General features: G+C 42.2%; 1 protein-coding gene across 2 annotated transcripts in view; it reads left to right on the forward strand.

Moving 5' to 3' along the window:
* EVA1A (eva-1 homolog A, regulator of programmed cell death) overlaps nt 1-16,742 on the forward strand; it is a 370,201-nt gene that overhangs the window by 65,474 nt on the left and 287,985 nt on the right. For both annotated transcript variants that reach the window (XM_056563857.1, XM_056563858.1), the window contains exon 2: nt 3,916-4,130. In XM_056563857.1, the coding sequence (XP_056419832.1) occupies nt 3,916-4,130 (215 nt within the window). The remainder of the gene's footprint in view (nt 1-3,915; nt 4,131-16,742) is intronic.

Raw genomic sequence — 16,742 nt, forward strand, 5'->3', positions numbered from 1 at the left:
AGTTTCAGAAACTTCTGTGTTTCCAGGACTGGAGACATGATGCCACGTGACCTCCATTCAGGTCTATGGGAGAGGGCATGACATGATTTCACGAGGGGGCGTGGTATGACATCAAGTCTCCAGACACTGGAGAAGCAGCCCCACATAAAATGCGGGTGCTGCACAGAGATCACGGGGGTCCCAGCGATCTCTGTGCAGCACCCGCATTCAATGCGAAAGCATACGGAATAAGATGTCTGATCGCGGGGGGCCTGCCCCGCGATCAGACATCCCCTATCCAAAAGGATAGGGAATAAGATAAGATGTATTTCGACAGAATACCCCTTTAATGGTGGACACGGTCTATGTTTGTCACAATATGGCTCCTTGGTAACTCAGTGCTGCTCTTGTTAGCCCAACCCCATGCCAAACCGCGGTTAAAGGGGTTATCCACCATAAGATGATTTTAATACGTACTGGTCAGACCACTTAGGAAGGATCCTTGCTTGTCTTAGGGTTAAATAGCTGTTGTGACATTACTATAATGCTGAGGCTCCCATAACTGGCTATTTCCTGTTGGCGTTCCCTCCCTCCAACTAAAAGTCCCAAGATTCCTTGTTTGTGAGTGTGAGTAACTGTCCAGAGCAGGATAGGTTTACTGTAGGGATTTGCACCTGCCCTGGACAGTTCCTTACATGGACATCAGGTGTCAGCAGAGAGCACTGTGATCAGACTGGAATGAACTATACAACTTCCTCTGGATCAAACCGCAACTGATAAGTATTAATAGAAGTAATTTGCAAATTCTCCAGAGTACCCCTTTCAAGTGTCTGTTAGACCCAATGTGTTAATTATGATAGGTCTCATCATTCATAACAAGTTTGTCCTGACTATCTAGACCAGTACACCCCCCCCCCCCCAACAGTTGTAAAACTACAACTCCTAGCATGCACTGGGATTGTAGTTTTCTGGCAGCTGGAGGCACCCTGGTTGGGAAACACTGCCCTAGTATTGCAGGTTCTTGTATAAAAGACTTCACCCCCCCCCCCCCCCCCCCCGTATGAGTTCAATGAGAAGATCAGATTGGTTTGTTTACAAACATATGCGCCAAATCTGCTCACTTCTCTTTGTATCGCACTTGATTCAGGTTTAGTAGTAAAAGATTAAGGCGACGGGAGCCAAGTCATTAGTTATTGCATCTTAATCTGAAGAATGAAGTTTATATATTCAACCAGCAGTAACAGAGCTCGGCTTAATCTTATGAATGAAAGCCGGGGAATCCTGCCAGCTCTTATCTGCTGGAATCCTCTGTACAGTCACACGCTAGAATAGCTTTTTATCTGGGAGGGGAAATATGCTTCCTCCTACATAACATTACAGAGAGCCACTTGTTCTCCTACGTCTTGCTTTCTTTTTCAACTCTTATATACAATTTTTTTTTCTTTCATTGTACATAGGTACATAAGAATACCTGTTATATTCTCCCCCCTCCCCCCCCCCGAATTTTTATTTATTTTTTTATATATGCTTATGGTCAGGAGTAATTTTTGTGTCTAGCACCTATATTTCTCTCTCAAATATTTTCCATCTCTTGCTCACTTGGTTTGTCACCCTGTGCTTTGTTGGAGGATTGCCCTCACTCTGCATGACTAGTCTTCCATGTTTTGGTGGGTCTCTTCATCCAATCACTGCAGGCTGCTCTGTAACCCCCTCCTCTGTTTTCATGCTGCAGTTTGATAGGACAGGAGTGAGCACAGAGATGTGCCAGTCCCGCCCTCAATGTCTGGAGCACAGACGAGGGGAGAGAGGATTCTGAAGCCGGACAGGATTATGTTCTGAATGTTATGGGGACCACTAGTGTGGGGGGTAATGAAGTCTATTTAAAAGGTTTTATGTTTTGCCAGGATAAACATATTTTGAATCTGACAGTGCCCATTTAGGGTAACCTGTTATCACTTTTTATGCTGCCTGAACCACCTGTCAGGGCAATCCCCCATCCCACCAGCATTAACTGTTCTTTTTTTTTTTTTTCTGTTTTGGTTTTTAGGGAGACAATTATCAAGGTAGGCAGAGGCCAGGGGGACCATGGTTCAGGCAGCATGAAAGTGACAGGTTCGCTTTAACTTGCCACCAGAAGGCTCTCTAAAGCAGAGACCCCCACAGATCATTAGAATGGTGGTCAGTTGTCCTGAGTGAATGGAAAAGCAATGCACATGCCTGCCTATTTACCCTCCTATGAGGGACATTTTTATCAAGGTATTTGTGTGCCTGGACAGAGCAAAAAAGCTCTTAAAGTCTCACTTGCACCTACGCACTTTTTTTGTGCGACTTTTAGGGGAAGCAAAAAGTTAGCCTTATCTAAGCAAATTTAAAGTTTGAAGTAGTAAAAAATGTATGCGCGAAATGTGCATGTAGTCAGGTCGCAAACCCCTTACAAAAAGTCGCGAGTTTGCTCCAGGTCTGACCTGGTGTACAAAACTTCTTCTGTAGGTCATAAGAAAAATTAAAAAGGAGCAAAACATTTAAAAAATAAGTTTCAGCTAAGACAGGCTTTTTTTTTTTTTTTTTTTGCTAATGTGCTCCAAATTTATCAACCCCCTGTGATAGTATGATAAAAATTTAGCACATGGGGTTCTGGCATATGTAGTATTGTGAATCTTCTGCAAATGCCTGAAGATTTTGGGAAGAACCTTGAGCACATGATGCCCATATAGGGGCTGTCAATAGAGATGGGTGATTTTTTCAAAAATCGATTTGGCCAAATGTTCCGAAAAAATGATGTTTTGATCTGAATATATTCGTGGCTAATCGCTATTAAAAACTGCTATTTCCGGGCTACAGAGAGCCTCAATATGGGTGTAGAACACTTTACCTTGCCGTAACACGCATAGGGAGTGTGCTGGGGTAGTGAATGGTTTTTCAGTGGGATATGCAGATTACAGGCATTGCTATTAGAATCACCTGCCCAGAATGGAACAATGAGTCTGGATGTGGCAGCAGGGTTGGGAGACCATATGGCATCACAATGGTCGCTTGCAGTCTGTGAATGGGGAGTGCTTCCTGGGATGATCTCAATTGGCGGACTATGAAAAAACTTCTAAACTCTCTCTGCCTGCCTGCCTGCAGTGATGATGGCTTGAGGTCAATGGATTTCCACTGTGCTGATCTGTATTGTCAGTAACTCTGATTAGTGACCACACAGTGTCTGCTTGCTCTCTAGCCAGAAAGAATGCAGGCTGAGGTGAATGGATTCCCTGCTGTAAAGATCTGTATTGTCAGCAACGGTGACTAGTGTGCACACAGTCTCTGTTCTCTCAGCAAAATGGGAAATGCCCGTCTTCGGCAATGACTGCCGAATATATAGGGCTGTGACATCACAGGGCAGGCAGCCTGCTGATAGGCTGCATGCCGCCATGTGTTTCAGGGTGATTTCTCCCCACCGACCTGCACAAAATGTAGTGAATGAAGAGATTAGTTACCAGGAAGCGCGAGGAAATTCGGATTCGATCAATCCGAATGGTACCCATACACATGAAATAGCTTATCTTGCCAAAATCTTTCGGTCAACAGCAATCTCCTGATCCCTCCATACACATGAACAATTGGCTAGGCTCATCGTTCGTGTAGTCTGACAGGATGGGTAAGTCTCTACCAGACTCCCCTTGCTTCTTAGAACAAAATGATCTGGCAACTGAAATCCTAAAGGTCTGGTCCTCGCGCATGCCGCCCTTCAACAATCATTCGGGAGGCTTCCCATAAACAAGTTTGGCTGGGCCCACTGACTTTTTTGGGGGTTCAAATGACCTTTTTTATGCTGTAAAGTGACCTCTAGCTTTCAATATCCTGAATGAGTAGTTTGCTTACTATGCATAATTACAAAATTAAGTTCTAAAGAAGTTAAAAATTATAATTTTTTTTTTTAATTTTCTTGGGCAGGTTATATTTCTAAAATACTGAGGAATTATACGTTACGGGCCTGTGATGGAGAATATGTTTCACTGCGATGTCCTCACAAAACCACCATCAGCATCCAGTCGACCTTCTATGGACGGAACCTGCCTAGTCATCAGATGTGCCCGACTCGCCACACACAGCCGTATCCTACCTTTGTGAAAGAAGACGTGTCCTGCTCCACCGACACTTCACTTCAGGTACCTTCACTAGAATTGTTGATCAAGGAACTGCTTGAAGTAACCTATGAGTATTTCACGGCTTAAGAATGCTCCTAAGGGTACGGTCCTACGTAGTGCTTACACAGCGTAATTCACCCTGTGCAGCGGGAAACACGCTGCGCATTTTCCTATGAGCATACACAAAGGGCTACCCACGGCAGCCCTGTATGTACAGTGACGTTTGGCGGCAGGGCCGCGCTCTATCGGAACTGTGACGTGGAGCCCCGCCTGTCTCAGGAACTGTCCAGAGAGCACTGTGGTCAGACAGAAAAGAACAACTCAACTTCAGCAGCTGATAAGTACGGGAAGGGTTAAGATTTTTTAATAGACGTAATTTACAAATCTGTTTAACTTTCTGGAGCCAGTTTAAACGGGTATTCCAGTGAAAATTTTTATTTTTTTTCATATAAAGAAAATAAGCAAAATCTGGGCTGAGGCGGGAAAGGCCTGTGTGTATGCTTATCAGAAGAATATGCAGCATATGATGTGTAAGCGCTACGTTGTACTGTACCCTAATAGAAGATGGTGTTACTAGGGCTATATATGACTTCTGCGGCATGCTTCTAAGTTTCCCACCCAGGTGGGCCAGTTTAAGTGTTTTTTTACTCAATTAAAAAAAAAAAAAAAAAAAAAAAATATATATATATATATATATATATATATATATATATATATATATATATATATATATATATATATATATATATATATAAAAAAAATTTTTTTAATATATATTATTTTTATATAAATGTATATCGATTTTTTCTAATTATAATTTTTTACATTAATATAAAATATGTTTTATATTCATGTAAACAATTATATATAATTAGAAAAATCTATATACATTTATATAAAAATTATATTAATATATTATATATTTTAATAGAAAAAATCTACCGTATATACATTTATATATAAATTATAATTATGTTTTTACATTAATATAAAATATACTTTATATTAATGTAAAAAATATATATAAAATTAGAAAAAATCTATATACTTTTATATATTAATTTATATTAAAATTATATTATTTAATTTAATATTTATTGGGCAAAGGGTTTAGCATTTGTCTGCGAATACTAAATCTGTACTGGGCCCCTCACCTACCATTTACTACTTGTTATACTGGTGTTTTAGGTAACAACAACAAACTTTTTTTGTAAGCATATTGCTGCTAATCTTCTCAATATTTATGAATGGCAGTGGTCTCCAAACTGTGGCCCTCCAGATGTTGCAAAACTTCAACTCCCAGCATGCCCGGACAGCAACATCTGGAGGGCCACAGTTTGAGACCACTGATCTATAGGAGGCTATAAGACCTAGTACATATAGTAGGGTATTTACTCTGCTAATGTTGATATAACCAATGTGCAGAGGCTGGGAGTCAATTGCCTGTGTAAGAGCATAGCCCGGGGGTTGTGTATGTGCAGTGCTCGTCCTTTCAGCAGGTTTTATTGCGGCCTTTTGTATGCCAATTGCAATCTAAACAGAAGCTAAAATGACATCGTTGACAGGCAGCAAATATGTGGCCGGCAGGCAGCAAACTATATTGTTTTCCTGAAGACAGACTTAAAACTTTCTTGTTGTGTGTGTTTAAAACTGAATTCAGAAGAAGTTTCATACCATTCAACAAATAATTGTATGACGTTGAGTAATGGGAGTTAATTGATGAAATATTGGTCGTTTACTATGATTTATCAATAGATACATATCAGCCAGAAAGAATTTTAGAAAAAAAAATTATTTATATTATAAACAAAAGAAGAATTAATATAAATGTTTAATTCTACTGTGGTGACCCACCTGGTGTAATGGCGGGACCGCGGGGGTAGCGGTGTGAGTGGTGGGATCAGATGGTATTAACCCCGGGGGCTGGATAGTATTAACCCCTAGTGTTCTGGAACCCCTTAACCACACTGGTGTCATGAACATCACACGCCAGGATTTTCCGCTATCCCAATTGCTAGAAGTGAAATGAGAGCTCACAACTAGAGATGAGCGAACTTACAGTAAATTCGATTCGTCACGAACTTCTCGGCTCGGCAGTGGATGACTTTTCCTGCGTAAATTAGTTCAGATTTCAGGTGCTCCGGTGGGCTGGAAAAGGTGGACACAGTCCTAGGAAAGAGTCTCCTAGGACTGTATCCCTTTCCTAGGACTGTGTCCACCTTTTCCAGTCCACCGGAGCACCTGAAATCTGAACTAATTTACGCAGGAAAAGTCATCCACTGCCGAGCCGAGAAGTTCGTGACGAATCGAATTTACTGTAAGTTCGCTCATCTCTACTCACAACCAGTTATGGTCAAACGGAGGCTTTACTGAGTATAAGACAATGTAATTATCTTCACAGCTAAAGCCAGAATTCCCAGAGAGGTAGCCAGGACCCAGAGGACCTCGCAGCTTGCTGGACCAATATACTTGTAGTTAACGTGACTTGACTAGTTTCAGTGACAGCAGACATAGACTTGAGACTTACTGGAATGACTGTAGCTTTTGGGGTCTTCCAGACGCTGGTCACTTGCACTGAGATCTCTGGTGGTTGCTGTGCTCAGTAAAGACTTTAGATGGAAGAGCTGCTTGCAGCAGAAGATAGAATAGTAATGGCCGCCCCTTTATATAGGGGGGGGGGGGCTGGACTAAAGCCCATTGGTCAAGCCCATAGGTTAAGCTGGTGCTCTCTGGGAGAACGTGTGACTGCAAAACAGAACATGTGAAAGGCTTACTCAGGTCCTTGAGACCTCCCACAGGTCATCTATACTAACTATACATAGGGATCCTGTCTAGGGATTAAAGTGGCACACACCTTTATAAAACCACAGACCTTGCAGGGGAGCCCCCATGTCACTGAAGGACTCAACCTGACAGGGGCTAAGGGTAGTACAGGACCATGTCCTATACTAGGACATCACACTACTATGATTTATTAGTAATCTATGTAAAATATATATATTTTGTGTATTTGTATGATACACAAATATATCATTTTAGAATTTTACTTAAGATGTCTAGGGGCAGAGTACCTCTTTATCCCCTATCCTTTGGAGATGTCAAATTGCCGGGGTCCCGCTGCTGGGGACCCCCAGGATCTCCACTGCGGCACCCCGCTATCATTACTGCACAGAGCACGCTTGCTCTGTGCGTAATGACCGGCAATACAGGGGCCGGATCATTGTGACGTTCCGGCTCTGCCCCTCATGACGTCACGGCCCACCCCCTTAATGCAAGTCTGTGGGAGGGGGCATGATGGCCGCCACGCCCACCCCATCCCATAGACTTGTATTGAGGGGGCGGGCCATGACTTCACAAGGGTGGCAGAGCCGTGACATCCCAATGCTCCAGCCCCTGTCATTACGCACAGGGCACACTCGCTCTGTGCGTAATGACAGGGGCTGGAGCATTGTGACAGTAATGATAGCGGGGTGCCACAGCGGAGATCCCAGGGGTCCCCAGCAGCAGGACCCCAGCGATCTGACATCTTATCCCCCATCCTTTGGATAGGGGATAAGATGCTAGGGGCGGAGTACCCCTTTAAGCTGCCCATATTTTCCTGACCTGATATATGGTTTTCAGTATGTATCTTATGGGGAACTTTATTTTATTTATTTTTTGTATAGCAATGTAGAATACTAAATAAATACAGGTAATATAATAAATTATTAACTTGTTAAAGAAATAAACAAAGACAGTAACTAGTGGATATTCCCCCTATTGAAGACATCTGCAGCCATGTTATTGGATGCATATTTCCCAGGCCAATGAAATCCTACATATTTGTCAGGGAATCGAGCCCAAATATAATTCACCACACATTATGGTACAGGCTTTTCTCTGCTAGGCCCCCAAGCAGAAATAAGCGAAACAAGAAAATGACCGATGGGGTGCCTCCCATATTACCCTGAAAAGTAAATAAAAGTATATCAGTCTAAGAAAACACATAAATATTCTGTTTTACATTGGGTGAGATCTGCCCCCCCCCCAATATAATTGAAGCACATGGTGTCAGCTATGTTGAGTGTCATTTAAAGGGGTACTCTGATGGAAAACTTTTTTTTTTATTTTTAATTTTTTTAAATAATCAACTGGTGCCAGAAAGTTAAACTGATTTGCAAATTACTTCTTAAAAATCTTAATTTCTTCTGTAGTATTCAGCAGCTAAGTACTGGTACTGGAATGATTATTTTACTTTTTGGAACACAGTGCTCTCTGCTGACATCTCTGTCCATTTTAAGACCTGTCCAGAGTAGGAGAAAATCCCCATAGCAAACATATGCTGCTCTGGGTTCCAAAAAGAAGAGAATTTCCTCTAGTATTCAGCAGCTAATAAGTACTGGAAGGATTAAGACTTTTTTTTTTAATAGAAGTAATTTACAAATGCATTTAACTTACTGGCACCAGTTGATTAAAAAAAAAAAAATTCCACCGGAGTAACCCTTTAAGCTTTCCTAGACTCCTGGGTAGGCTTCTCATGCCATTCAAAAATATGGCCAATCTGAATCCTACACTCAGTGATGGCCATGTTAATTGCCATTCAGTTTTTCCTGACTTGTAAATGGAAGAGAAGTTGACCTGCCATTCAGGAATCTGAGAAAGCTGAATGTCAACCATGTATTTTTTTGAATTATGATGGAAAATTATCAGTGCAACAAGTTATATGAAATTGAAAGCAAAATTATATATTATGATAGAATTGTTACCAATTTTGATGTGTTAGCGTTATCTTTTGGCGCTGATTTAACCCTCAAAATTGCATAATCTCAAGGATTTTCTCTTTTTAGCCACAAATTGATTGGCTCCTCATGTTCTAGAATGCATTTAAGTACTTTATCAAAATAAGGATTCAAGGCACCTTCCACCTGGCAGCATAAGCTTTCATCCATGGTCTTAATTTGGTTTGCAGTGCATAATGGGAGCTGTAGTTTTAGCATTTATAGACTGACAGGGCATGATGTTGGTAGTAATTTAACAGCATGATAGTCACAGGATGGAACACCGATGTGCCATTTTTTTTATGTAGCGCACCTATAGAACCAGTTAATCTTGTTCAGTTCAGGCACTGCTTAATCTGGTAAAAAAAATCCCCAAAAATTGGCTATTGTTCAAGCACTTGTAGCATTTGTTTGTTAAAATAAAATTACAGTAATGACGTGTTTCGGGGGCAAAAATCTCCCTTCCTCAGATGGTCATAAGAAATATACATAACAGCAGACCTTGTATACATATGCAAATCTAAAATAGATGCCAGGTGATAAGTGGGTGGGGTTAAATCACCACATTCTCACATGGGTTAATAAATCAAAAGAATATATAGCAACAACAGTATACAGTAAATAAGAGTATCAAAATACATCAGACATCCCTCTGCTTGCTACACTGTAGCAGTATAACTCCTGTACCAGAAGAAAGCCCCAGAACATAGTGCTTCTGCACAAGATGGAAACAGGACGCACCCCACGCTGAAGACTTCTATTGTTTGTGGCCTGCTCCCGATAAGTTTTCAGCCTGCTGTTATTACTATAAACATAACTTCTTAGCTATTTCCTTAACTAGTATATAATCTAATTCTTTTACTTGACCAGGCAGTTTATCTAGAACCTCTACACAAGTTACTGTATGGTTAACAAACTTCAACTGAACCCAAACTGACTCTGTTGGCCTCACTAACTTGTTATATCTCTGTTTTTACTCCCCTTAAACCATGTCTCAGTAACAGCCACTAAATCTACGTTCTCAGATGTCGTTATAGACACAAGTTCATTGTGCTACTGACATATTCTGGCATTGTTTTGGGGGGCACTTGGACTGCTTACTGAGGACTGTTCGCTGAGGACTGTTCACTGAGGACATTCATTCCCTTGAGAGAAAGATGAAAATGTCTTTCTATTCCAAATAGGTCTATCACAAAGCCAAATTCTTGCTCCTGACACCATTTACCAAGCTATAAGTTGAATTCTCTAATGCACATCTGCCTATTATTCTAAATGTTTTTCATTAGGCAGAACTGCAGAAAATGAAACAGTGGAAGCAACCTCCCTATATCATTACGAAGTGTGTGAAAAGCTTCCTTCACCTCTGATACTTTATTGCAAGCCAGATAATTTGTCCCTAGATGGACAAGGACATCCACTTCCCCTTCAGGCTTTGGTTGCTTAACATTAAGAATACCTCTCTGCTAGCAGTGGCACCAGGAAGATATCTCTCTAAACCATTTTTCTTAAACTCCACACACGATAGAATCATCCAACAACTACTTTCCATCAAACCTCACCTTGTCCCTTTTTGTCTTTGGCTGCACTCTTGCATACCTTAGACATAGGAGATGATGGTGTCTTCGCCAACATCCATTTGGCCCTTTACACTCTGAAAGTGCTGCAAATTAATAATGGGGAGCCACAGACTGTAGGGCATGCCTTTTATCCACAACACTTCGTCTACCATTCTGCCATTTCTAGGATGGTCTTTGTGGCTGTGGCATTGCAACAGTCCCAGCCTGAGTTTAATATAGAACTTCCAAATCTCAGACTTCAAAAATGCCTCTGCAGTAAGGAACTGTCTACAGATCAGACAGCATCCAAACCTCCAAAGAGTGGAACATGACATAAATGCACAACAATTTCTGCATTAAACAAAGTCTGCCATTTTAACTCCTTGAAGACTCAGGGTTTTTTACCTCCTCACCTTTTAAAAAATCATAACCCTTTAAATTTTGCACCTACAGACCCATATGATGGCTTTTACCTTTTTTTTTTTTTTTTTTTTGCGCCAACAATTCTATTTTGTAATGACATCAGTTGTTGTACCCAAAAATCTACAGCTAAAATAAATAAATAGAAGAAAACAAAACGCAATTTTGTAACTTTTGGGGGCTTCCGTTTCTATGCAGTACATTTTTTGGTAAAAATGACACCTGATCTTCTGTAGGTCCATACGATACAAATGATACCCTACTTATATGGGTTTGATTTTTGCCTTACTTCTGGAAAAAATCATAACTACATGCACGAAATTAAAATGTTTAAAAATGTCCTTCTGACCCCTATAACTTTTTTTTTTTTCTGCATATGGGAATACATGAGGGCTCATTTTTTTGCGCTGTTACCTGAAGTTTTTATTGGTACCATTCTTGTTTTGATTGCTTTTCAGCCAAAATGCACCGCACGCACATGAATGCGGGATGGCGTGCGTTAAATACTAATCGCCCCTCCCACGAATACAGCCTGATAGGGTTAACACTTGTGGTCAGGGCTCCACCCGAAAAAAAGTCAAGACTTGCCTATACCAGTACTTGTCATCTTTCTTAATTACAACAACCTATACATAACACTACATGATAAAGTGGTTGAACTGTGCCCAAAAACTGCGACCGAGGGTTAGCCTTTAGAGGGCAAACTATCGTGTAGGAAATTAAAATAACTTTATTGAGTTTCATAATACCAAATATGTAAAGACATCGGCCATCCCACTATGTGGAGCTGGTACATAAGTTCCATAACATCCTGACTTCCACCTGCCTAGCTTCTGTATGACATGGGGCGGAATCTTGTGCCTAGACGACGCTAATGCAGCCCGATGCAAAATGAGTGACCCAAGAAATCCCTGGGAGTGCCCCCCCAACATGGTGATAAGTGACCATATGTGCAAAACTGTGCTGTAGTCAATGACGAAGCACCGAAAGGAAGCAAAGGGTGATCATCTGCTTTGCTGTCAAAGAATAACAATTTGGCCAGTACCGCCACCGGACACTAAGCATTGCGGGAGGGGAAGTAGTTTACTGCAGCCCCCCACCTGCTGGTTTTGGTGACAGTGACCCGGAGTTCAAAGAAACCATCTCGCCATTTTAGTTGTGCTTTGCGCAAAGGCTCGGACTTCACACTGACGCATGCAAACTTCCCCAGCCTAAGGAAACCATAAAAGGCCAGGTACTAAGGAAACCATAAGGCCTGCTTTGATCTCCAGACTGGGGACATGTCCAAATGGCTGCTTGTCTAATGCTTCTGTCATAGCCCTGGCCCGGAAATTGGTTTTCTGGAGACACTTTAAGACGTGCTGCAGCCTTGGATGCCTCGGGGTGCTGCTTTCACCGCGTGAACCGAAACGATAGCAGGATTCCAACACTTTATTTCTCTATCATTACCAGACAGACCCTCTAAGTTTTGATGGTGTTGAGACAAATTAAGTGAAGAGCGGCAAAACCCAATAAACCCCAGGATGAGAGTAGTGTCGAAGGAAAATGGGGGTGTTAACATGTCAAAGAAAAGTGACATACTTTGTAGACAGTGTCCTAAGCTTTCCTAGTGCTGGGTGCTAGTGAATCCCTGACAAGCTTGCCAGCCACCTGCACATAATTCAGTCACTCATTAGTACTTGACAAGGAGGCACTGGAGTGCCAACTGTATCTGCGAGGGGCATGACCTGGGAGAAAAGGTGAAAATTAGCCCTAGACAAGGCATCAGCTGCTACATTATTCACCCCTGGAATGTGCCTACAAACAAAATTAAACTTTATGCTGTAATGACAGAAAAAACAACTTTCTAATAAGACATGACCCTTGTATTTTTGGATCTATCTTTGTTAACGATCCCTACCGTAGCCTCATTGTCACAGAAAAACACTACTGCTTGATTACCCCAGTTGTGTCCCCAAACATATGCAGCTGCTACAATAGGATAGACCTCGAACAATGCTGATGTATTGTTGAAACCTGACATACTGTGCACCTCAGGAGACCAATGTCCTGCCAGCCAGTGAGACCCCCCAAACTGCCCCAAATCCAACTGATGAAGAAACATCCATGAATATTAGGGATCGACCGGTTATCGGTATGGCCGATATTATCTGCCGATAATCACGATTTGGGGCATTATCGGTATCGGCAATTACCTTGCCGATAAGCCGATAATGCCCCGCACCGCCCCCACCGCACCGTGACCGCGGCAATCGGGCTTGCATGTTAACGGTGTCTAGGATTATTCCCAAGAAAGTCATAAGTTTTATCCGGACCTTCCATTTTGCTAGAGAAACTGGGACCCCTACTTCCGAGAACAGACCCAACAACTTTCCCAGCCCCCCAGGCTCTATACTCGGCGGTTCCAGTAAAGGAAATCATCCAGATAGTGAATAACATGGGCGCAACCTGCAACATTGACGAGAGTCCAATGCAAAGCCTGAGCAAGCTGGTCGAATAGCCAGGGACTGCTGTTAGAACCAAAAGCTAACTTAGTTGCAAAATAATACCCACTATTCCACTTAACCCCCTACCAGTCCCAGAGGTCAAGACAAATTGTTAATAGCTTAAAGGCATCCACTATATCAGCCTTTGACAACAAAGTACCCTGACCTAGGCAGAGAATGATTGAATAGCCTCATCAATTGATTCGTAGGGCATTGTGAATTCTTCCGAAGGGATAAGAGAATTGATACTGGGTATGACAGATGAATATGGTGCTGACAAGTTGTAAATTAGAAGTTTTTTTTATTGCTGAATTTACCACATACAGTGCCAATCCGGCTGACCCTCCATATGTCGAAAGGTGAACATGTAAATGGGCCAATCATGTAGCCTCTCTAACTAATTCTGTAGAAGCTGAGTGACTGTTTTGGGGTTGTTAGTTGCAGACAACAGGTTGGTGCATTCGAATGTGCACTGGGGTAGCGCCACCAGACCTGTGTGGAAACCTTCCACGAAACCGTCTATCAACCATGTCACCCAGTTAGTGTTTGTGTCCTGCTAGGATCTTCCTCAAAGCAGGGATCTGTACCCTGCCTAGTCACGCCTGATTTTTCTGAGAGCACATCGTGCTGGGGTGAGCTCTGTAACACAAACGGACATGCAACAGCCTGCAGTTGCTGTAATTGCAAGCCGATATGTTATAATTGTTGCAAATCTGACTCCTTCCAGGGTACCCCAACTTGCCCACAGAAGGAGTCTATTTCTGACCAACCGCAGGCAACTGATTTAAGCTTTTACTAGTATTCGGCTCTGCAGGTTGATTCAGCTCTGTGCACCAGGCTGCCGTGTGGGATGTATACTGACAAACTGAGCATTCTGGGGATTTTAAACCCGCAAAGTGGTTGCAAAACAACTGTCGACTGAACTCCATTCTGTCATAAACTCGTCTTGACTAAACACTGCTGCCGCATTGGCAGAAAAACTCTTGTGGTAGTCGTAAAAGTGCGTGCCACCGTATTTATGAGAACTCCGTGATCTGCAGTAGGTACAGATTTAATTCTTCTCGGCAATCGGGGTTAACTGAACAAATAACTTCCCGGAATTTGCTGAAAGCTATGACAAACTCATGTATGTTGAGTTTACGTCTTAGTCTAGCATCCTTGCTCTTTAAGACAACGGACAGCTCTGCACAGGCTACGGTTTTTGTGTCCGACAAATCCTTGGAGGAAATTAGCAAGGATGCTAGATTGACATCTTTTCCATCCAGTATATCCTTGCATAAGGGTGCCGGTATTAAGTGAATGGGAGAAATCTTTGGTGGAATTGACTGCCTGCCTGATGTGCTAGGCACCGAAGGGGAAGGCAATATAGGTGTCACAGGAGCAGGTGTGTCCTAAACACCTCTCTGCACCAAAGCCTTAAGTCTGGACTGCACTCCAGACAATGAGGCTATCATGGTGGACATCATTGAATGCAGTTGTGCTAGGGAAGCCTGGCCCGAAGTCTCAGGCTGACTACTCCCGGCCGGAGTTTCCGCCATCAACCGTTTTTATAAAGTTCAGACTTGCATGCCGAAGCTGGAAACGGAATTCCCCTTCTACGCAACTCATCCATCAGCCTAGGGATGGTCCACACACTGTAAGCTGAGGACGTAGCTCCTCGTTCAGAACTCCTAGCCAGTCTCTGGAACTGACAGGGAATCCTCTTTACAACAAATCTACCTAACCAAACCGAACCTACTGACCTGTCCACAAGCTGTGTCCGAGCATGACTGAACCAGTTTCCTGAGAAAACGCCAAACCACAGATTAACTGACTAAAGAGACTGAGCTAGTATGTACTAGAAACTGCAAAAGGAACCCGTACATGCGGGACATAACCTGACGCTACGTGAAGCAACCGACCACCGTGGCCAATCAAAATTTTTTTTATGGAAGAACTGAACTTTATCCCCCGAAGATTAGTCTGGATATCAGTTAAATCACCACCTATGTGTCATGCGAGTTAATGTGTGTGTTGGCGTGCAAGATACCAGAATTACCACCAAAAACCGTAATACCTTGTAACCGCTAAACGCAAATTAGGACTACCCCTTTAAGCCCAACGTGTCTAACCGGACCTGAGCAGGCACTTGCTTTAACCGTGACCACAAATACACTACATACCCAAACCCACAGATGAAAATACAACAACCAGCCTTTTAAGGAAAACCAACAAACTCTCAACGATGACTGTCTGGACACACACCACCTGCCGAAAAGAATGCAACCAGGTCAACATGGTATACCTGCCGATAAGCTACTTCTCATCGTACAGCTCTGAATGCTACCGCTTGCCCTTGACCGTGCTGACATAATTAAAGTCTACCAGGGTTTTTTTTTTATTTTTTTTTTTTTTAACACCACGTACCCTCAGTGCAAGCATCACATCCCCCCTCTTCTTATATCGATTTTACCTTTTAAAAGAAAAAAAAAAAACGTATGTATAATCACTGGCTAACAGTGTACATGCGCCCACAGTGCCACCTAGTGGTGGCGTCTGTGCACTGCAGCACGCTGTCTGCTGCCTGGGGAACCCCCGCAAAACCGCCAATACCCTACAGGTGAGTGAACCAGACATAAGTGAGCATACGCCGTGAGAACATCAACCCCATATGCCTGCAGCACCCAGAGACCGACGGAGCAGCGCTGCAGACCCCTACCCTGGGCCACCTAATGAAACGACTAAACGCTGCATCTAAAATTTTAAAGACTCATTCCTGGCAGCTTAGTCAGCTCTCATCAAAGTTAACAGAATTGGAAATCCCAATAGTGGTACTATACACCTACCAATTTCACTAAGCGCTTCTTTAACGTTATGGGCAGAGTCTTATCACTCAGTTATAGCTTTATGCCATGACTTTGGTATATTTTATGCCTGCCTTTTTTTGATACCTTTTATTTTTTTTTTAAGAGATTTGATTTTGTTTCCCCTATGGCCGCTATTAAATTGTCACTTTCATGATGTGAGATTTTTTTCTGACTGAAGAGAAAAAAAACTTTAATTTCTCGGACACCTTGTTAGTACTATGTGCACAACAGACTAAAAGCGTTACTATTTTAATTTTTTTAATTTAAAAATTTTTTTTTTTAGGCAATTTTTCTTCTAAATATAAATAACAGGTAAAGTTGGTGGGAAGACCCCTGACCTTAAATGATACTGCTTTGGCCTGTTGGCTCTTACATAAACTAGCATAAGGTTCTTGTGTGGCATCCTCCAAAAGCTTCTTTCACATAATGTGTTTTTTTACCAGGGTACATTTGTCTCGCTAATGTTAGAATTTCGAGTTTATCATGAGGGTTATTAAAGAGACTTGTACTTGGTAATAAATGTTAGGGTTCTGCACTGGCAAAATATTTTTTTTGTACCAAATACAAT

Source organism: Hyla sarda, chromosome 3, assembly GCF_029499605.1.
Source record: "Hyla sarda isolate aHylSar1 chromosome 3, aHylSar1.hap1, whole genome shotgun sequence".
Taxonomy (NCBI): Eukaryota; Metazoa; Chordata; class Amphibia; order Anura; family Hylidae; genus Hyla; species Hyla sarda.